Source organism: Ictidomys tridecemlineatus, chromosome 7 (genome assembly GCF_052094955.1).
Source record: "Ictidomys tridecemlineatus isolate mIctTri1 chromosome 7, mIctTri1.hap1, whole genome shotgun sequence".
Classification (NCBI taxonomy): domain Eukaryota; kingdom Metazoa; phylum Chordata; class Mammalia; order Rodentia; family Sciuridae; genus Ictidomys; species Ictidomys tridecemlineatus.
The window spans coordinates 147,375,139-147,390,651 of NC_135483.1; the positions used below are offsets into that span (position 1 = coordinate 147,375,139).

Genomic DNA, 15,513 nt, shown 5'->3' on the forward strand with positions numbered 1-15,513 from the left:
AGAAGGCCTCAATTCTGTGGTAATGATTTTTAACACATCTCTGCAACATCTGTTGTGAATAAGGGGAAAGAACCAAAAACACTGAAAGAGAAGAATTTCTTCAACGTGATCAAGTAAAAAGGCACAGACAGTAAGTACTGTAACAAGAGACCTTGAGTAGAAAATAATCACTGGGGCACATAGCACTGAGCAATTACAGTAGGACTTGAATTCAGCTTTGATGAATGAATAGGATTTCACTAAGTTAAAAATCATAATATAACTATATTATGATTTTTAACTTAGTGAAATAATCCAAATATTAAGAATCTGAATTTCCCTACTTCCCTTATAAGTTTAGCTTATAAGTTAGAATAATAGTTAATGAAAACAGTCAAAATTACCTTTAAAATTCTGCAAATTATTCATTAAGGAAAACAAATATGATGACACTATGCAGTCACTCATGGTCTCTAGCAATGTAGAGAGCAGTGTGAAGAGGCAAGTGGAATAAGAGCCTAAGTCCAGTGGCTGTGAGCATCCAACAGGCTCAGGAAAGAGGTTTCCAAAAGCAAAGGAAGTCAGTTAGCCCCATGCCAGTGGTGATATGAAAGCACAGGCTGGATGTCTACATACCATGGAGGCTAAAGGTTGTTCTCTTAATATATAACAGGATGGAAAAGATGGCAGCATAGGCACTTTCCATGTACCAGACCTTGTCCCTACTTCCTGCTGCCAAGTAGCTTGTAGTTTGCTGGTTCTCTTTAAAGAAGTAAGTTTAGGGTACAGAGCTAGTGGAGGAGAGGAAGGGAGAAGTATTGATTTTTTATGAAAATATACCCTCCCTTTACTGACTCTGAGCCTAAGAAGTGTTACAATTGAAAAGAGGAGAAGGTTGACTAGTTTGCTTTCCTGCCAAGACCACTCACAGGCAGGAGAGTTTTGAAAGCACATGGAGTTACTCTCCCTGGTACTGTTCTACAACTCTTTCTACAACTCTTCCCAACCCAGAGAAGTTCCAGCCACAATAGACTCTTTGCTTTTATACTTGCTGTTCTCTCTTCCTGACACACTCTTCCCTCAGGTACCTGCATGGTCAACCCTCTTTTGTCTTCTACATGCCTCCGCTCAAATGGCTACCTTTCTTTTCAATGGGCCTCTACACTAACCTGCCTATTATAAGCTATAATTTCTTAATGCCACAAATATCCATACTCTAGCTTATTTCTTTTCTCCATAGCAGAAATCAAGTACTTAAAACTCTAACATACTATATAACTTATCTATGTATTAAGTTTATGGTTTATTTTCTGTATCCTCACACTAGAATATAAACTCCATGAGAACAAGGATTTGTTTTGTTCACTATTTTGCTCAATAGCTTAAAAAGTGTCACTGCAACATTATAAGAATTCAATATACATTTGTTGAACAAATATAGTATATTTGTTCAACAAATGAAATATGAAATATGCAGCAAGAAGCTCACATTATGCAAAGATATACAGGGACCTACACCACTGAAGGAAGGAAATACCTGCCTTCCATGTCACACTCATTCAGGGAAACAAATTTCTTAAGAATGATGGTGGAATCTCCCGTCATTTGGTACATATTTTCTTTTGCATGTGCTCACACATGATTTGTAGACACACTGATGTATGCACACACATGCACATACACAAACACACACAAAGAAAACATTTCATATATTCTTTCACACATAGTTACTATTGTCTGGCCAAGTAGCTACCTTTAAAACTGTGTGGAGTTTGAAGCATGTATAATATCACTCTACTATCTAATTCTAATGCCCCAGTTATGTAAATGCACTGTTGTTTAAAGGATAGGTAACTAACTATAAGTTTGCATCTTCTATCAAGAGTTTCAAACACTTACTTTTATCTGTGCCACACTGCTTTTCATTTTCTATTGCCAACTAGTCTGATCAAAGAATCGTTCCTCAAGTTGGTCCAAGTAATAAGTACACAATAGTTTGGATTGCTGGACAGTTTACTTTTTCTGTCTGCAAACATCACCTATAAAATAAAGCAAAGAAAGCTTTGTTAACAATGATAAATTGTGTATAAAATAATGATATATTCTTTCCACATATTAGACTTTTGAACACCTAATTTTTCTTAATCAATAAGAACAGATATAATCAATAATAACAAATTTAAATCCCTAAATAGTTCCACAAAACAATGTATACCTAGCACATACTACTGAAAAAGATGCCACAAACAAAAGAGCACATAGGCTTTATTATAAAGACAGAACAAATTAATTTAAAAATAGTATAACTTTATTAAAAATGCTCTCAGTGAGGATACCTATATGATGTAATAGTACCATAGTATTATAAAAAATGAACTGAGGAAACAGTCATAGAAAAACAACATAAAGGGAGTATAAAATAGCCAATGTTTCTACATAAACTAAGAATGAAGTAACTGATGCTCAGGCAATGATAATCATTCAGAAATAAACTGACTCCATAAGATATATAAGGTACTAAACTAAAATAATTGCCTCAACGTGATCTATTAATACTTCAGATAAATATGCACATTTGAGAACTAAATATTTGGCTCCAAATAAACCTACTCATCATTAAATGCTAAAATGTCTTTCTATAAAATAAATTTTAGCAATTTCTGCAAAATGCTATGTTATATTTGCATAAAACTGCCATTTAAGCATTTTATTGGAATTACAAACTCAAATGATTTATGGTGTGAGGTAAAGAAAGTATAAAAATAAAATTAAGTAGAATTAATACATATACAGAATACAGAGAAAGGACTGTGTTCAATACCAAAGTAACTGAATAACTAGGAAAAAGATTTTTAATTTGAGGACTAGAAAATCTATTATCTGGTCTATTTTATTCTTTTTAAAGATTGGAACACTAAAAGTCAGACAAGTCATTTCAACATTCTAAATGATAACATCAGTTAGTGGTGGACCTATAAGTAGAAACCCAGGCTAATGACACCTAGTTATACATTCTTTTCACACATATGAATAATTTTGACACTGTAAGTGAAAAACAGCTACTATCATTTATGGGGATGTACACAAATCATTAAGTCAAATGGTCAGCATGGAATCCAGGTTAATAAAAGCAATATATATATATAATTCTTTACAAACTTATTAATCTATGAAATATCATTGAAATCTAAAAGCATATTACCACTTATGTATCTACAGCTACAGTTCAACAGATTAACGTGCCTAACTGTACATAATGAGTTCATATGAAGCCTCTTTCTTTTGACTAGTTACTACGGCAATTGTGGGCAAAGCTTAGTCTTATTTTTTGGCTGGCAAGATGTCCCAAATATTTGTATTTTTCTTCAAGGAATGACTATAATCTTAAATCTTAACAACCACATCAACCACCGGTCTATCTAGTACCTTATTATGCCCATAACCATAACATTATTGTTTGAACTCAGTTTCAGAGTAACTTTTCCTACCAGGGTCTATACCTCAGGTAGACAACTGAAAAAAAAAAAAAAAAAATCTCAGAATAAGTTACATTAAACATGTTATAAAATCAAATTTGATGGTAGTAGTATGGAGAGGAGAAATATGCTCCCCTTCCTTAAATAGCCTATTTAATATAATGCAAGAATTACAATCTTAATAAATCTGTGTTAACAAATCAGATTATAAAAATAAGGGCTGAGGATGTAGCTCAGTAGTAGACTGCTTGCCTAGCATGCATGAGGCCTTAAGTTCAAGACAGAAAGTTTCAACAGGGAAAAAGGAATGTAGAGACTAAGAAAATTCAGACAAATAATAATTACACTATTTGGGGGGCTGGGGATGTAGTCAATGGTAGAGCACTTGCCGCATGTGTGAGGTCCCAAGTTCATGTCCAACAATACAAATAATAGTAATAATAACAAAACACTATTTTCTTATAAGAATCTAAATAATAAAGGTGTTTTGATTTCCAAGACCACTGTAGCTTATTTGGCATGTTTTGTGCAAATTTTTAAAAAGGGTACCTATAGTTTCAATTTAAAAATGGCTATGTAGTTCCTACTAGTGCCAAACCTTTCAAAGATAACAACTATAAACTCTTCACAAAATACACTACAATCTGAAGGCACTACAGAGAATAAACAAAAACAGGCTAATTGTGGACAGGAGTAGATGCCTAGGAGAAAGGAACATGAGGAAGTTATCTTCCATGTTATGACTGTAAACTTGAGTGCAAGCTGCAGTCTGTACCAAGCATGGCAGCCAAAAACTAATAGAAAAACTGCAGTCATTCTCATTTGAAGAACAGTCTGAGGTAACCACAATTGTTGGAAAGCAAAGAGGAATCAGAGGGGAGACAGCCAGAAAAGGGAAGCCTCCAGTGGCATGGTATAAACTCTCCCCAAATCTCTATCTGCCTCTGAACCAAAACATGAAGAAAGCAGATTACTTCTGAACCAGCTCAGGACACTAGAATTTGCAATTTAGTTCAACTAAGTCAACTGCTTAAAAAGTCACCACTTCTCAGAATGTAACAGCATTCAAAGTCTCTATAAGTAACAGTATCCAGGATAATATTAAAAACAACTTATTAAAGAAAGTAGCTCAGTTTCAAAAGATAATCAGAGGAAACCAATCCTGAAATGATACAGATACTGGGGTTAGTATAGAAGGTTCTAAAAGTAGGGTTTTGAAAACATATGGAAAGATACAATAGGGGGAAAAACTGCCTGGGGGAATTTCAGCAAAGAAAAATAAATGAACCAAAAAAACTCAAGAATTGAAAGATATATGAAATATAAAATTTACTGGATATGCTTAGAATAGATGAATGAAAATAACAAAAAGTCAGGGGACTTGAAGATAAATTGACTGAAAATACTCAATCTAAAGAACAGAGAGAAAATATTTATAGAAATGTGGGACAATATTGAAAGGATCCTCATATGTGTAAATAAAAAGTCCAAGAAGCAAAAGAGAGAAAGAATAAGGAAATTTATTTTGATAAACAGCAGGCAAATTTTCCCCAAATTTGTTGGACAAACCTAAATTTACAGATTGTAAAAGCTCAGAGAACATAGGATAGGATAAATATAAAGAAAACTACAATCACACACATATTCATCAACATAAATCAAAATATAGACAAAGCATCAGAAAGCAATCAGAAACTTTCATATTTTGGAGCTTTGCAGGTTTCAGATTTTTAGATTAGGGACGGTAGAACAGTAAAATGCAAATATTCTATGCAAATATTAAAACCCCCCAAAAAATATCCAACTTTAAAACACTTCTGATCTCAAGCATTTCAGAAAAAGGATCCTCAATCTGGAGTCAAACTGTTGAGGATCAAAGATAATGAGAAAATCCTGAGTAGTAAGAGGGAAAAAAAAAAATCAACACATCACATATAATTCAAATTATAGTCATTACTTAATATTGTAAACGGTGTGCTCAGTCACCATGTTAAAAACCAATATGAATTACAGCTAACTTGTTATATAAAATACGAATGAACAAATCTTTCCAGTTAACAAAAGCTACTTCTCTCTCACCTTGGGTAGACACAACTCTGCAGGGACAATGCTTATCTTGGCTGGATTTTAGGTTCCACTTGCCTCAACAAGATGACTCTGTGCCATACATAAGTAGTATGACTCCCTTCAAAAGTCCTGTTTTTATGGCTTTAAAGGTATAGATAGAGCCATAAACTAGAAACTTAACTAAATTCTGCCCAAAAGCAAAGGATTTTTTTCTATCTCTATCAGCACAATCATTGGGTCATTTCTAAATTCTTAATACCTTTATTATGCATTAATACATAATTCATGCAACCACAAAAAATATTTACTGCCCCTCTAGTATTTGCCGAGTGGCGGGTTGTACTTTTTTCTACATGTCAGTTTCAGATCATTACTTAATATTCCAAAACTGGTCTGCCAAGTCACTATGTTAAAAAACAATTTGAATGATGAAACTTACACGATAGGGGAATTACTTGTACGTGTATTGGAGCCCATCTAATATACTAAATCAGAAGACAGGGGATGGGAGAAGAGAAGGCTCAGGCCTACTTGTTTTATGAAAACATTCCCAAGATAATTCCAATATCCAACTCATCCCCAAGTCTCTTCAGCTCTACAATTCTGAATCAAAAGTACACAGTTTCTCAATTTTCTTAGGCCATGAACCACTTAGGTATAACACAGGGCCCCCACAGTCTAACTCCTTTATAGTAAGAAACTTAGTCATGGGCTGGGGATATGGCTCAAGCGGTAGCACGCTCGCCTGGCATGCGTGCAGCCGGGTTCAATCCTCAGCACCACATACCAACAAAGATGTTGTGTCCGCCGAGAACTAAAATAAATAAATAAATAAATAAATAAATAAGAAACTTAGTCATAAGCTAACTGGAAAGAAACATCCAAGTTTCAAATGTATTATCTTTACCAATTCACTGGTAAGAAGTCTGCAGATATATATAAAAGAATATGTGTATCAGTGGGGCTGGGATTGTGGCTCAGTGGTAGAGCGCTCGCCTAGGAGGGCAGGACCGGGACTCAATCCTCAGCACCACATAAAAATAAAGGCATTGTGTTGTGTCCATCTACATCTAAAAAATAAATAAATATTAAAAAATAAGAATGTGTGTATCAGTGATTTTTATAATTGAGAAATCATGCTGTAATTTATGATCACTTTTATAATCTTATTCAGTCCTCATAATTACCTTGATTGGTGGTTTTAGCCTTATTTTTCAATGGCAGAACTAAGTTACTGAGAGTTGAAACAATCTATCCAAGTAAACCATGTCTAGTAAATGGTAGAGCTAAAATTCAAACCTAGGTTTATCAGATGCTTAAATCATTTAATATTGTATCTCAAAGGATCCCAAATAATAAATTGATGTCAAATTGATAAATTATAAAATGAAACAGGTACAGTCTGTACTATCCAGAAAACTTCCTTATTCTAAATGTATCCATTCCTTTCAGATAACAAAGACTATAGTGCTAATATAATGAAGCACTACTTTTGGAACATGCATAATAATTTTAAGGATTCCTTTACTTAATTAGTACACTGTGACCAAGTACAGTATAAGTGAATAAATCACTTTACTCTATCGTGGAAGATTAAGTATTTTCTTTTACTTTCCCTCTGGGTTATGAAACCCATTTTCTCTTCCCAATTTTCTATGTATTTTATTTCAAATTGCCTTACTTATTTAAATTTAATGAGTTTTCTTTCTGATCAGTGTTGTTTTTTTTTTTTCCCCCTTTCTACTATCCAACCTTCAGCAGCAAATAATTTCTGGCAATCAAATATAATCTGTTACATGTCCATGCCTCAAAATGTTAAGAGTAAAATCGATAATATTATAAAAGTAGACTCTTACTTCAGTTGTAACAAAAATGCATATAGTACTATAACTATATGCAATTATACAGAATATGCCTGTAGGGAAATTCTGGAAGCTCAACATGTGCATGCTTGATATTTAGACTAATTGGAAATTCCTGCAATGAGAGAAATTTATCTAGAGTTTATAGTTCTCCCTGCTCTTCTTAGCATCACTGTGGATTTTATGATGAATTATTAAATTTCTCCCCTTGTCACAAGTAAGCAAATCAGCAAACTATTCCTGCTTCCCTGAGCAAGTAGGGTATTTTGCAACAGGAGATGTAGCACTCCTGGGAGCACTAGTTTTAATACGATGAAGATTTCCTATCAGCTTCAGCAAGCATCAGAAGGCAAAATATTTAATAACATTTCTAAGAAATATGTCAGACTGCTAACTAGAAGCTATGAAATTGTAAATTCTGCAATTTTGTAAAAAATTTAGAACATGAGAAAACAAACGGATGGCTAGAATACACTACTTTCTAGCTTATTCCAAAACCAGAACACTTCTACCCCTGTTACTTGGGGTCTTCCATTCATGTTAGAAAAACTCACTGAAATGTAATATGATAAAACTGCTAAAGAAAACGGGAATTGGGGCTGGGGATATGGCTCAAGTGGTAGCGCGCTCGCCTGGCAAGCGTGCAGCCCGGGTTCGATCCTCAGCACCACATACAAAGATGTTGCGCCCGCCGAAAACTAAAAAAAATAAATATTAAAAAACTCTCTCTTTAAAAAAAAAAAAAAAAAAAGAAAGAAAGGAAGAAAAGGGGAATCAACAAAGTGAATTTCCTTTAGTTTAGTCTATTCATTCTAAAGACTGATAGAGGCTTGATGAATTTCAAACATCACTGTGTTAAAAACCAAAACAAAACAACAAAAAAACTTTTGGTTACCCAATGGGGAAAATGATATGTAACAATATTCAAAATTTAAAAATTGCTTAAATTGGTTCTAAATGCCAAAATGTAATGAAGGGAAAATGACAGGACTCTCTGGAAAATCCCCCAACAGAAGCCAAGCCTCCATCATTTCCAAATATTGTTTTTCCTTCTCAGGGAACAAAAAGGAATAACTAATTGGCCATAGTTCTTAAGCAAAATACGACAAGATTGCTATGTAATTTCTATATCTGTACTGAATGAAAATTCCTTTGTTTTGGAAAATGTATCTTGCTCTTTTTTGTAGGTTATATACTAATGAGAAATTTGACCATGATATGCCACATAAAAAAAAAAAAGTGATGTGAAATTTGATTTCAGTGTAGACTCACGGTTTCAAGAGAGAAAAAAAGGTCAACACTCCTGTTGCCTTTTCAGAAGAGTCACCAGGTTCAGGTTGATAATCCTTTATCTGTAACTTTGAAATATGAAAAACTCTGAAAATATTTAGCAGCAAAACCTGACATGGGTTGGGGTTGTGGCTCAGTGGTAGAGCACTTGCCTAGCATGTGTGAGGCACTGGGTTCAATTCTCAGCACCACATAAAAATGAAATATTTGTTTAAAAAAAATAAAAATAAATTAAAAAACCTGACACACTAGGCTAGGGATGTAGTTCAGTGGTAGACTGCTTGCCTAGCATGTGTGAGGCCCTGGGTTTGATCCTCAGCACCACACAAAACAAAAAACAACAACAACAAAACAACAACACAACCCTGACACACATCAACTTGAGACTTAACCCATAAACCCTTGACACAATGCAGGAATATAAACGTGTTTGATTAAAGGATACTGACTGGGAGCCCAAAAGGGAATACTCAATAAATATTACATGCACTTGTATTTCTTTTCTAAATTCTGAACAATTCTGAGATTTGAAACAGTTTTGATTCCAAGAATTACAAATAAAGAACTGTAGACCTATATAATGACCTCCTGGTTGGTAAATCCAGAGGCAACTTTCCTCTTATCAGACACTGTTCTAGTATTTGATATTGCTATTCCCCCTTTTCTTGAAGCTCTCACTTCTTGACCTACACATTACCTTCATGTGGTTTTCCTCCTCTCTTCTTGGTCCATCCCTTTGGTATTTTTGTGTTTTGTTCATTGCTATATTCTCAACACTCGGGGCTCTCAATACATATGTTAGGTTAACAAATGAAGAGCCTCGACTTTTTCTTTCTCCATATTCTCCCTGGAAGACCATCTGTATCTCATAGCTTCAACTCACATGTGAGAACAACTTTTCACTCCAGCTCAACAGTCTCTATAAGGATCCAAATCCTATGTCATAGAAAGCTTAGAAATAAATTTGCTCCTGATTTTACTGCATTCTTTCTGTATATGAGAGCTTAGAAGAAGGCTCCATTCAGAGAAGATAGCATAATGAGACTATAACAGTTTTGTCTTAAAAACATATTGGTTTTGACCTCCCTAAAAATTTTTCTCACCAGGTCTTTATCTGTAGGTTGTAATAACTTATATCCCTGTGTATGTTACTAACTGGTATTCCATTGTATAGAGTAAAAAGATTTTTAAAAATATCTATAAAGCTGCTCACAGGAAACCCAGTCTTTTATAAAAGTTCATTCCATTTCTAAATATTTGATACTATTCCATATTTTCCAAATGTCCTATGTAAAACAGAAATTGTCTTCATGGCTTCAACAATGTTTCTGCATATATTATTTCATAACAAAAACAGTTCCTCAGTACCAGTCCAGCTCCTAAATAAAATAAATCCTAAAGAACACCCTTCCTGCTACTATACTCTCAATCATTTGCACTGACATGCTCCTAAGACTTCCTCCTCTTTGCCTTACTTTCCCCCTACATCCTTTGGTTAACAGCTCAGCAGCCTGGCAACGGTTTTACCTTTACTGATAAACCTCAGCATCTCATTCACTGAGAAAAATGGTGTCAGTATGGCTTTTCTTGGCCTAATGATTAAGCTAAATATATACCTATTTTCATGACAAGAAAGACAAAACAAAACATTAAATTTCAAACCTGTATCACAACTCTCATCACTGCTACTTAGTGAATGCCTTGTGGTAAAGAAAGAGCTCTAATGATTCTAATCACCCACTGAATGCTTCCTTCTTCATGCTAGTTTGTGCAAAGAGTCTCTTTGTGAAATAACATGTGAAAACTTGTATTAAAAACCAGGACCAGAAAACAATGAAGCTGGAGCCATAAATGATATTTATATTATGTTGTGGCTCAGAAAAGTACTTCCAGAGGAAAGAAGGAAACACAAAGCTAACAGAAAGAAGTATGGTCAAGGTTTTTTAGTAAAGGAAGTGCCTACCTACACTGTGGTGATACATATGTTAACAGCACACTGGTAAAGGTTCCTATCCTTAGGTGGAGTAGGAAATGTTAAGTGGTATAGCTATGCTGTAAACACTGCACTGCCAGAAGAGGAAGTACAACCAGTGGGTCTGGAACATGAAGAAAGAAGCAGGTCTAAGGCTGATTTCTGAAGGATAAGTAGGAATTATTCACATGGAAAGGAGGAAGAGGTCATTCAGGAAATAAAATCAGTATGTATAAAGACAGACAATAAAGAGTTTAGGCAATTCCACATTGTTAAGAGTAGAGCACAGGGCACATGTAGAGAACTGAACAAATGAGATGGAACATGAAACTGAGGTGTGAAAGGCTTTGTATGAACTCACTGAATCCTTGATGTTCTTAGCTATTGCTGCACACCCAGAAGCTAGGAGAGTACCTGACACTTAATAGGTTCCAATTTTAAAACTAAATTTTAAAAATGGGGAGTGTGCCTTTTTGATGATTATTCCCCATTTCTTCCTACACAGAAAACTCTATAATGCTATTTTGATAATTTTCTTATCAAGGAACACGTTGGCAGTCTAATTTCAACTATTAACTCCTTTTGGAACCACCAAGCTTTGTCGTAACTGCTTCAAAGCAGCACTATCAGATGACATCTTCTATTTGTCTTCACTCATGTTAACCGGAGAGCAGTTTGAATAAATTTCCCTATTGAGTAAGATGAAAAAAATACCAATTCCATTGCAAGCATTGCAAAAGGAATTGTGACCCTAAAGGAGTTCTTTCAACCTCACAAGAACATATCTAAGTAATAGCAATGCCTTATGCCTTCATCTGACCTTCATCCTACCTTGTCTCCTCCCCACCCACCAAGTCTGTTCCTTAGTTTGCCTAATTAACTATATGGGTTGAGTACATTCTGCCAACTCTCACAGAATAGCTTTGAAAACAACCTTTCTGATTATCGGAGAGCCATTTAGTAAACCATAATCAGGATTTAAAAAAAACTTGGAAGGACTGAGCTCTATAGAGAAATTTATGAAGTAGCCTCTTAGCTCACAGTACTACATCTTACTGCAGAAGCTCTTGTCACCAGATCTAGAATGAAGCTGTCTAATAAACTAATTCAGGTAAGAACTCACAGGGTACATTTCAGGTGGAAGTACTGTACTGTCTAACTCAATCCATTCATGAGTTAGGCTCAAAGACAGGTTAAACCTGAGCTGACATTGACTGGCTCAAGTGCACACATTCTATCTTTCATTAACTAATCCATTCTTTAATCACAGAAGCCTTAGTGTGTACCCAGGGCAGCACATATTGCCTTTCTGCTATCTGTTCATTTGGAAAGACTTATTAGCCTGGCTACAAAGAGAGAATGTTTAATTTAATCCATTCCCTTCTCTCTCTCTCTCTCTCTCTCTCTCTTTTTTTTTTTTTGTACTGGGGACTGAATCCAGGGGTACTGTACCACTGAGCTACATTTCCAGTCCCTTTTTCGTTTTGAGACAGGGGCTCACTAAGGCTGTAACTTACAATCCTACTGCCTCAGATTCCTGAGTTGCTAGGAATATATGTATGTGCCACCATACCTGGTGACAATCCATTCCTCTCTTCAGATACTATTTTTGAAGAAAATGCTTTGAAAGTCTGCACTCTGTTGTGAACATTTAAATGTCTCTTCCACTGTCCAACTGGGAAATGTATATACTGAGAAAAAAGCATACTGGGGGATTGGTGAAATTCGTATGCCAGAAGCCTTATTGTTCCATTACCCTCTCATGCTAGGAGTTCCAGATTTAAAAAGAAAAGTAGGGAAAAATGAAAGGGAAACCCTCAAAGTTATCAATTGGGATTAGCTGTATTACTAATAACCATTTCTTTCTATTAGCTCTAGGCCAGCCATAAACAAATCATGGGTATTCTAGGTAGTACAAAATTAGTCTATATATTAGTACATGATAAACAGAAAATACGAATTCAAGTTAGGACATAGTATTACAAATACATAAAGTGTCACTATGTCCTCTTTTGGTAGTTTCAGATGGAACTAACTGTAGGTCACTTGGCTACATACAATTATTAGGGAGAAGAGCCAGCCTCTAAAGACTCTGGCAGAACTGACAGAGCTAAGAAAGCTGGTTTGGAAAAAATAGTTAAGTAGTCTAGGAAATGTCAGAACTCCAAAAATGATTGCAGCTAAATTCTCCAAAGTGGGGAATGATGTGGTAGCAAAATAGGGAAAAACCAGCTGGCCATTGATCAAATACTTCAAATCAAGGAGGGCAGAAACTCAGATTGGGGAGTGGAAAGGACATAGCATAGCATAGGGAATGGGCTAGAGTAGTGCTTCTCAAATTAACTGGAATGACAACCACTTGGATGGTTTGGTAAGAGAAGTTTTATGAGCCCACATTCCCCAGTTTCTGATTCAATAGGACTGGCATAAAGTCCAATAGCTTACATTGCTCATAAATTCCCAGGGGATACTGATAGTGTTGGTTTAGGAGAGCACATTTTGGAACTCTGAAGAAAGGATATTAGATCAAGCTCCTTAGCTTCTCAAATATGACCAAGAACAGTCTTGAAGCCCCAGCCAAATGAGTTGGAAAAGATTCCATGAGGGTGCCAAGGACACTTAAAAGTAGAAGGGCAACATTCAGAACCAAACAATAAGAACTTGTGCACAAAGAATGCATCAAATGCACTGCAATAGTAAAAACAATAATCACTAATGTTTTATACAGGCCTTTTGCCTTATGCATATCATTTTTCATCAAACTTAAAACCACCCACTGAGATAGGCCCTTATTTTTTTTTTTTTTTCCACATCAGGAAGGCAAGACTAGAATGTTGGGTAACTTGCTCCAAGTGTTAGAAGTGAATATGTGCTGCACCAAGACTGAAATCTTGGTTTGGTGGCCCATCAAAAGTGGGTTTCCTCTTCCTACATGTGCTGCCTGTAGCAATGTATCTCCTGGTCAAAGCCATACTTTCAGTGCCAATTCTAAATATGCCTTTTCATAATAGGATGATAACTATGTTGTTAACTCCTGCATTCACAGGAAATCCTAAAACAAGGTAAATTTAAATAAAGATAAAACAGACTAAGGAAGAGGCAGATTAACTGATATGAAGACCAAGCTTCCATGTTTACCTGCTATTTCTAGTCTACAGACATGCAAGGGAAACTCTTACTCCACCTTTTTAAAATTGTTGGCTTGGGTTTTTGTTTTTAGACATGGAACCACAGGGCCTCATGCATGCTACAATGAGCTACATCCAAGACCCTCTTACTGAAATGTAAATCACCTAATTCTTCTATCTAAAATTTAGCCTCTTCTTAAATCTTCCCCTTTTCACTTACCTCAGAAAACTGTGAGGATTAAGTGATGAAGGGATTACTGCAGTTAGACTCAGTGAAAATAACTATGGTGTTGCCATTAAAAAAGCGTATTGTAGGACCAGCTCAGTGAAGAGGTGGAGACTGCGACCCAAGTTTAGGAGTTACCGCATTATTGAGGTACCGCTACGGAGGGACAAGGGTCGACAGACGAACACCATACAATGAAAACCAGCGTCCCCTCTGAAGGATCAGTATTTACCCGGCAAGACAGCGAGAAAGAAACATCTAGTGAAATTAAACAAACAAACAAACAAAAAACACCTACAGGGATATTCCGTTGGAAAAAGGCAAGAGCGAAGCTTCCACAAGGTTAATTAACCACAGTTCACTGATCCCACCCCCTTGATCCCGGGACCCAGGCACTAGGAAAGGGCCCTGGTGAGCCTTTCGGCTCGAGAGGCTCCGGTGATCCGCGTCTGAAACACGTTGCACACCATGGAGGAAGCAACCACCGCTGGTGCTGGCTTTCAGCAACAAAGACGCTGCGAAAGGAAACCCAGAAACCTCACTAGCAAGCAGGGTCCGAACGCGCAGGCGGAAAGCCAGTTCACGGCCGCCCATTCCCCTCCCTCCCCGGACTCCCCGGCCCAACCGGCTCTCACATCCCGACCTCGCGGGCCCACAGGGCTAGAGTGGCCCAGGGCCACCCAAGGTCGTACCGCCGCCGGCACCCCTCGTAAGCCCTTCACTAGCCACCCCACCCAGGCATCCGCCACCCCCACTCTGGGTCGCTGCTCGCGGCCAGTCTACGGAGTTCCATAATTACCTAAAGCTCCACCGCGCCGCCATTACACCGGATGTACATCACTTCCCCTTCCCACAGACTGGCAGCAGGAGGAAGGCGGACCGTAACACAAACCTGACGCAGTAGGCTATGGGACATCAACCCATTAAATTAAGTTTGATAACATGAAGTAATACCAGATTCAAAGCAGTTGATCCGGCCACACGCCTTCCGTACCAACTCGGCGACAAAAGAAAAGTTGATAGGAACTACAAAGCCCAGCATCCACCGGCTGCGCGGGCGGAAATGACGACTGCAATTGTGGTTTCGGCGTGAGAAGGCCTCAGGGCACGGTGGGAATTGTAGTTTTTAAACACACGCGGGAAAAAGCACATGCAGGTTGCCCATTCTGGACTTGATAAATGGTGCTGACTTTAATCCAAAACTGCTTTAATAACATTACAAAAAAAAAAAAAAAAGGGGGCCTTTGTGGTCACATTTCCGTGAAAATAATTTCTTCCGGTCTTGGGGATCAAACCCAGGACCTCACACAAGCTTGGCAAGCACTCTACCACTAAGATGAACCTTAGCCCTTTCTGAAAATATACACAGAAAATATAAACCTGTTTTTAAACTTTTTGCAATAGTTCGTCCAAAATATTACCAAATGTTTAGTACTTATTACGTTCCAAGATTTTAAGACTAAGTAAATGAAAGCCGGACTACAAATAAAATGAAATAACTAATTCCGTAGCC

The 15,513-nt window shown here is 36.7% G+C and overlaps 1 protein-coding gene across 4 annotated transcripts in view; it reads right to left on the reverse strand.

The window, feature by feature from the left end:
• Cwc22 (CWC22 spliceosome associated protein) overlaps positions 1–15,048 on the reverse strand; it is a 56,296-nt gene extending 41,248 nt beyond the window's left edge. The window contains exons 1-2 of one of the 4 annotated variants that reach the window (XM_021725966.3): positions 14,955–15,048; positions 1,879–2,018 (exon numbers count right to left, since the gene is read on the reverse strand). In XM_021725966.3, the coding sequence (XP_021581641.1) occupies positions 1,879–1,905 (27 nt within the window). In that variant the 5' untranslated portion in view covers positions 1,906–2,018; positions 14,955–15,048. The other 3 variants (XM_005324665.3, XM_078017686.1, XM_021725965.3) reach the window with 3 other exon arrangements.
• Between the last annotated feature and the right edge of the window lie 465 nt (positions 15,049–15,513).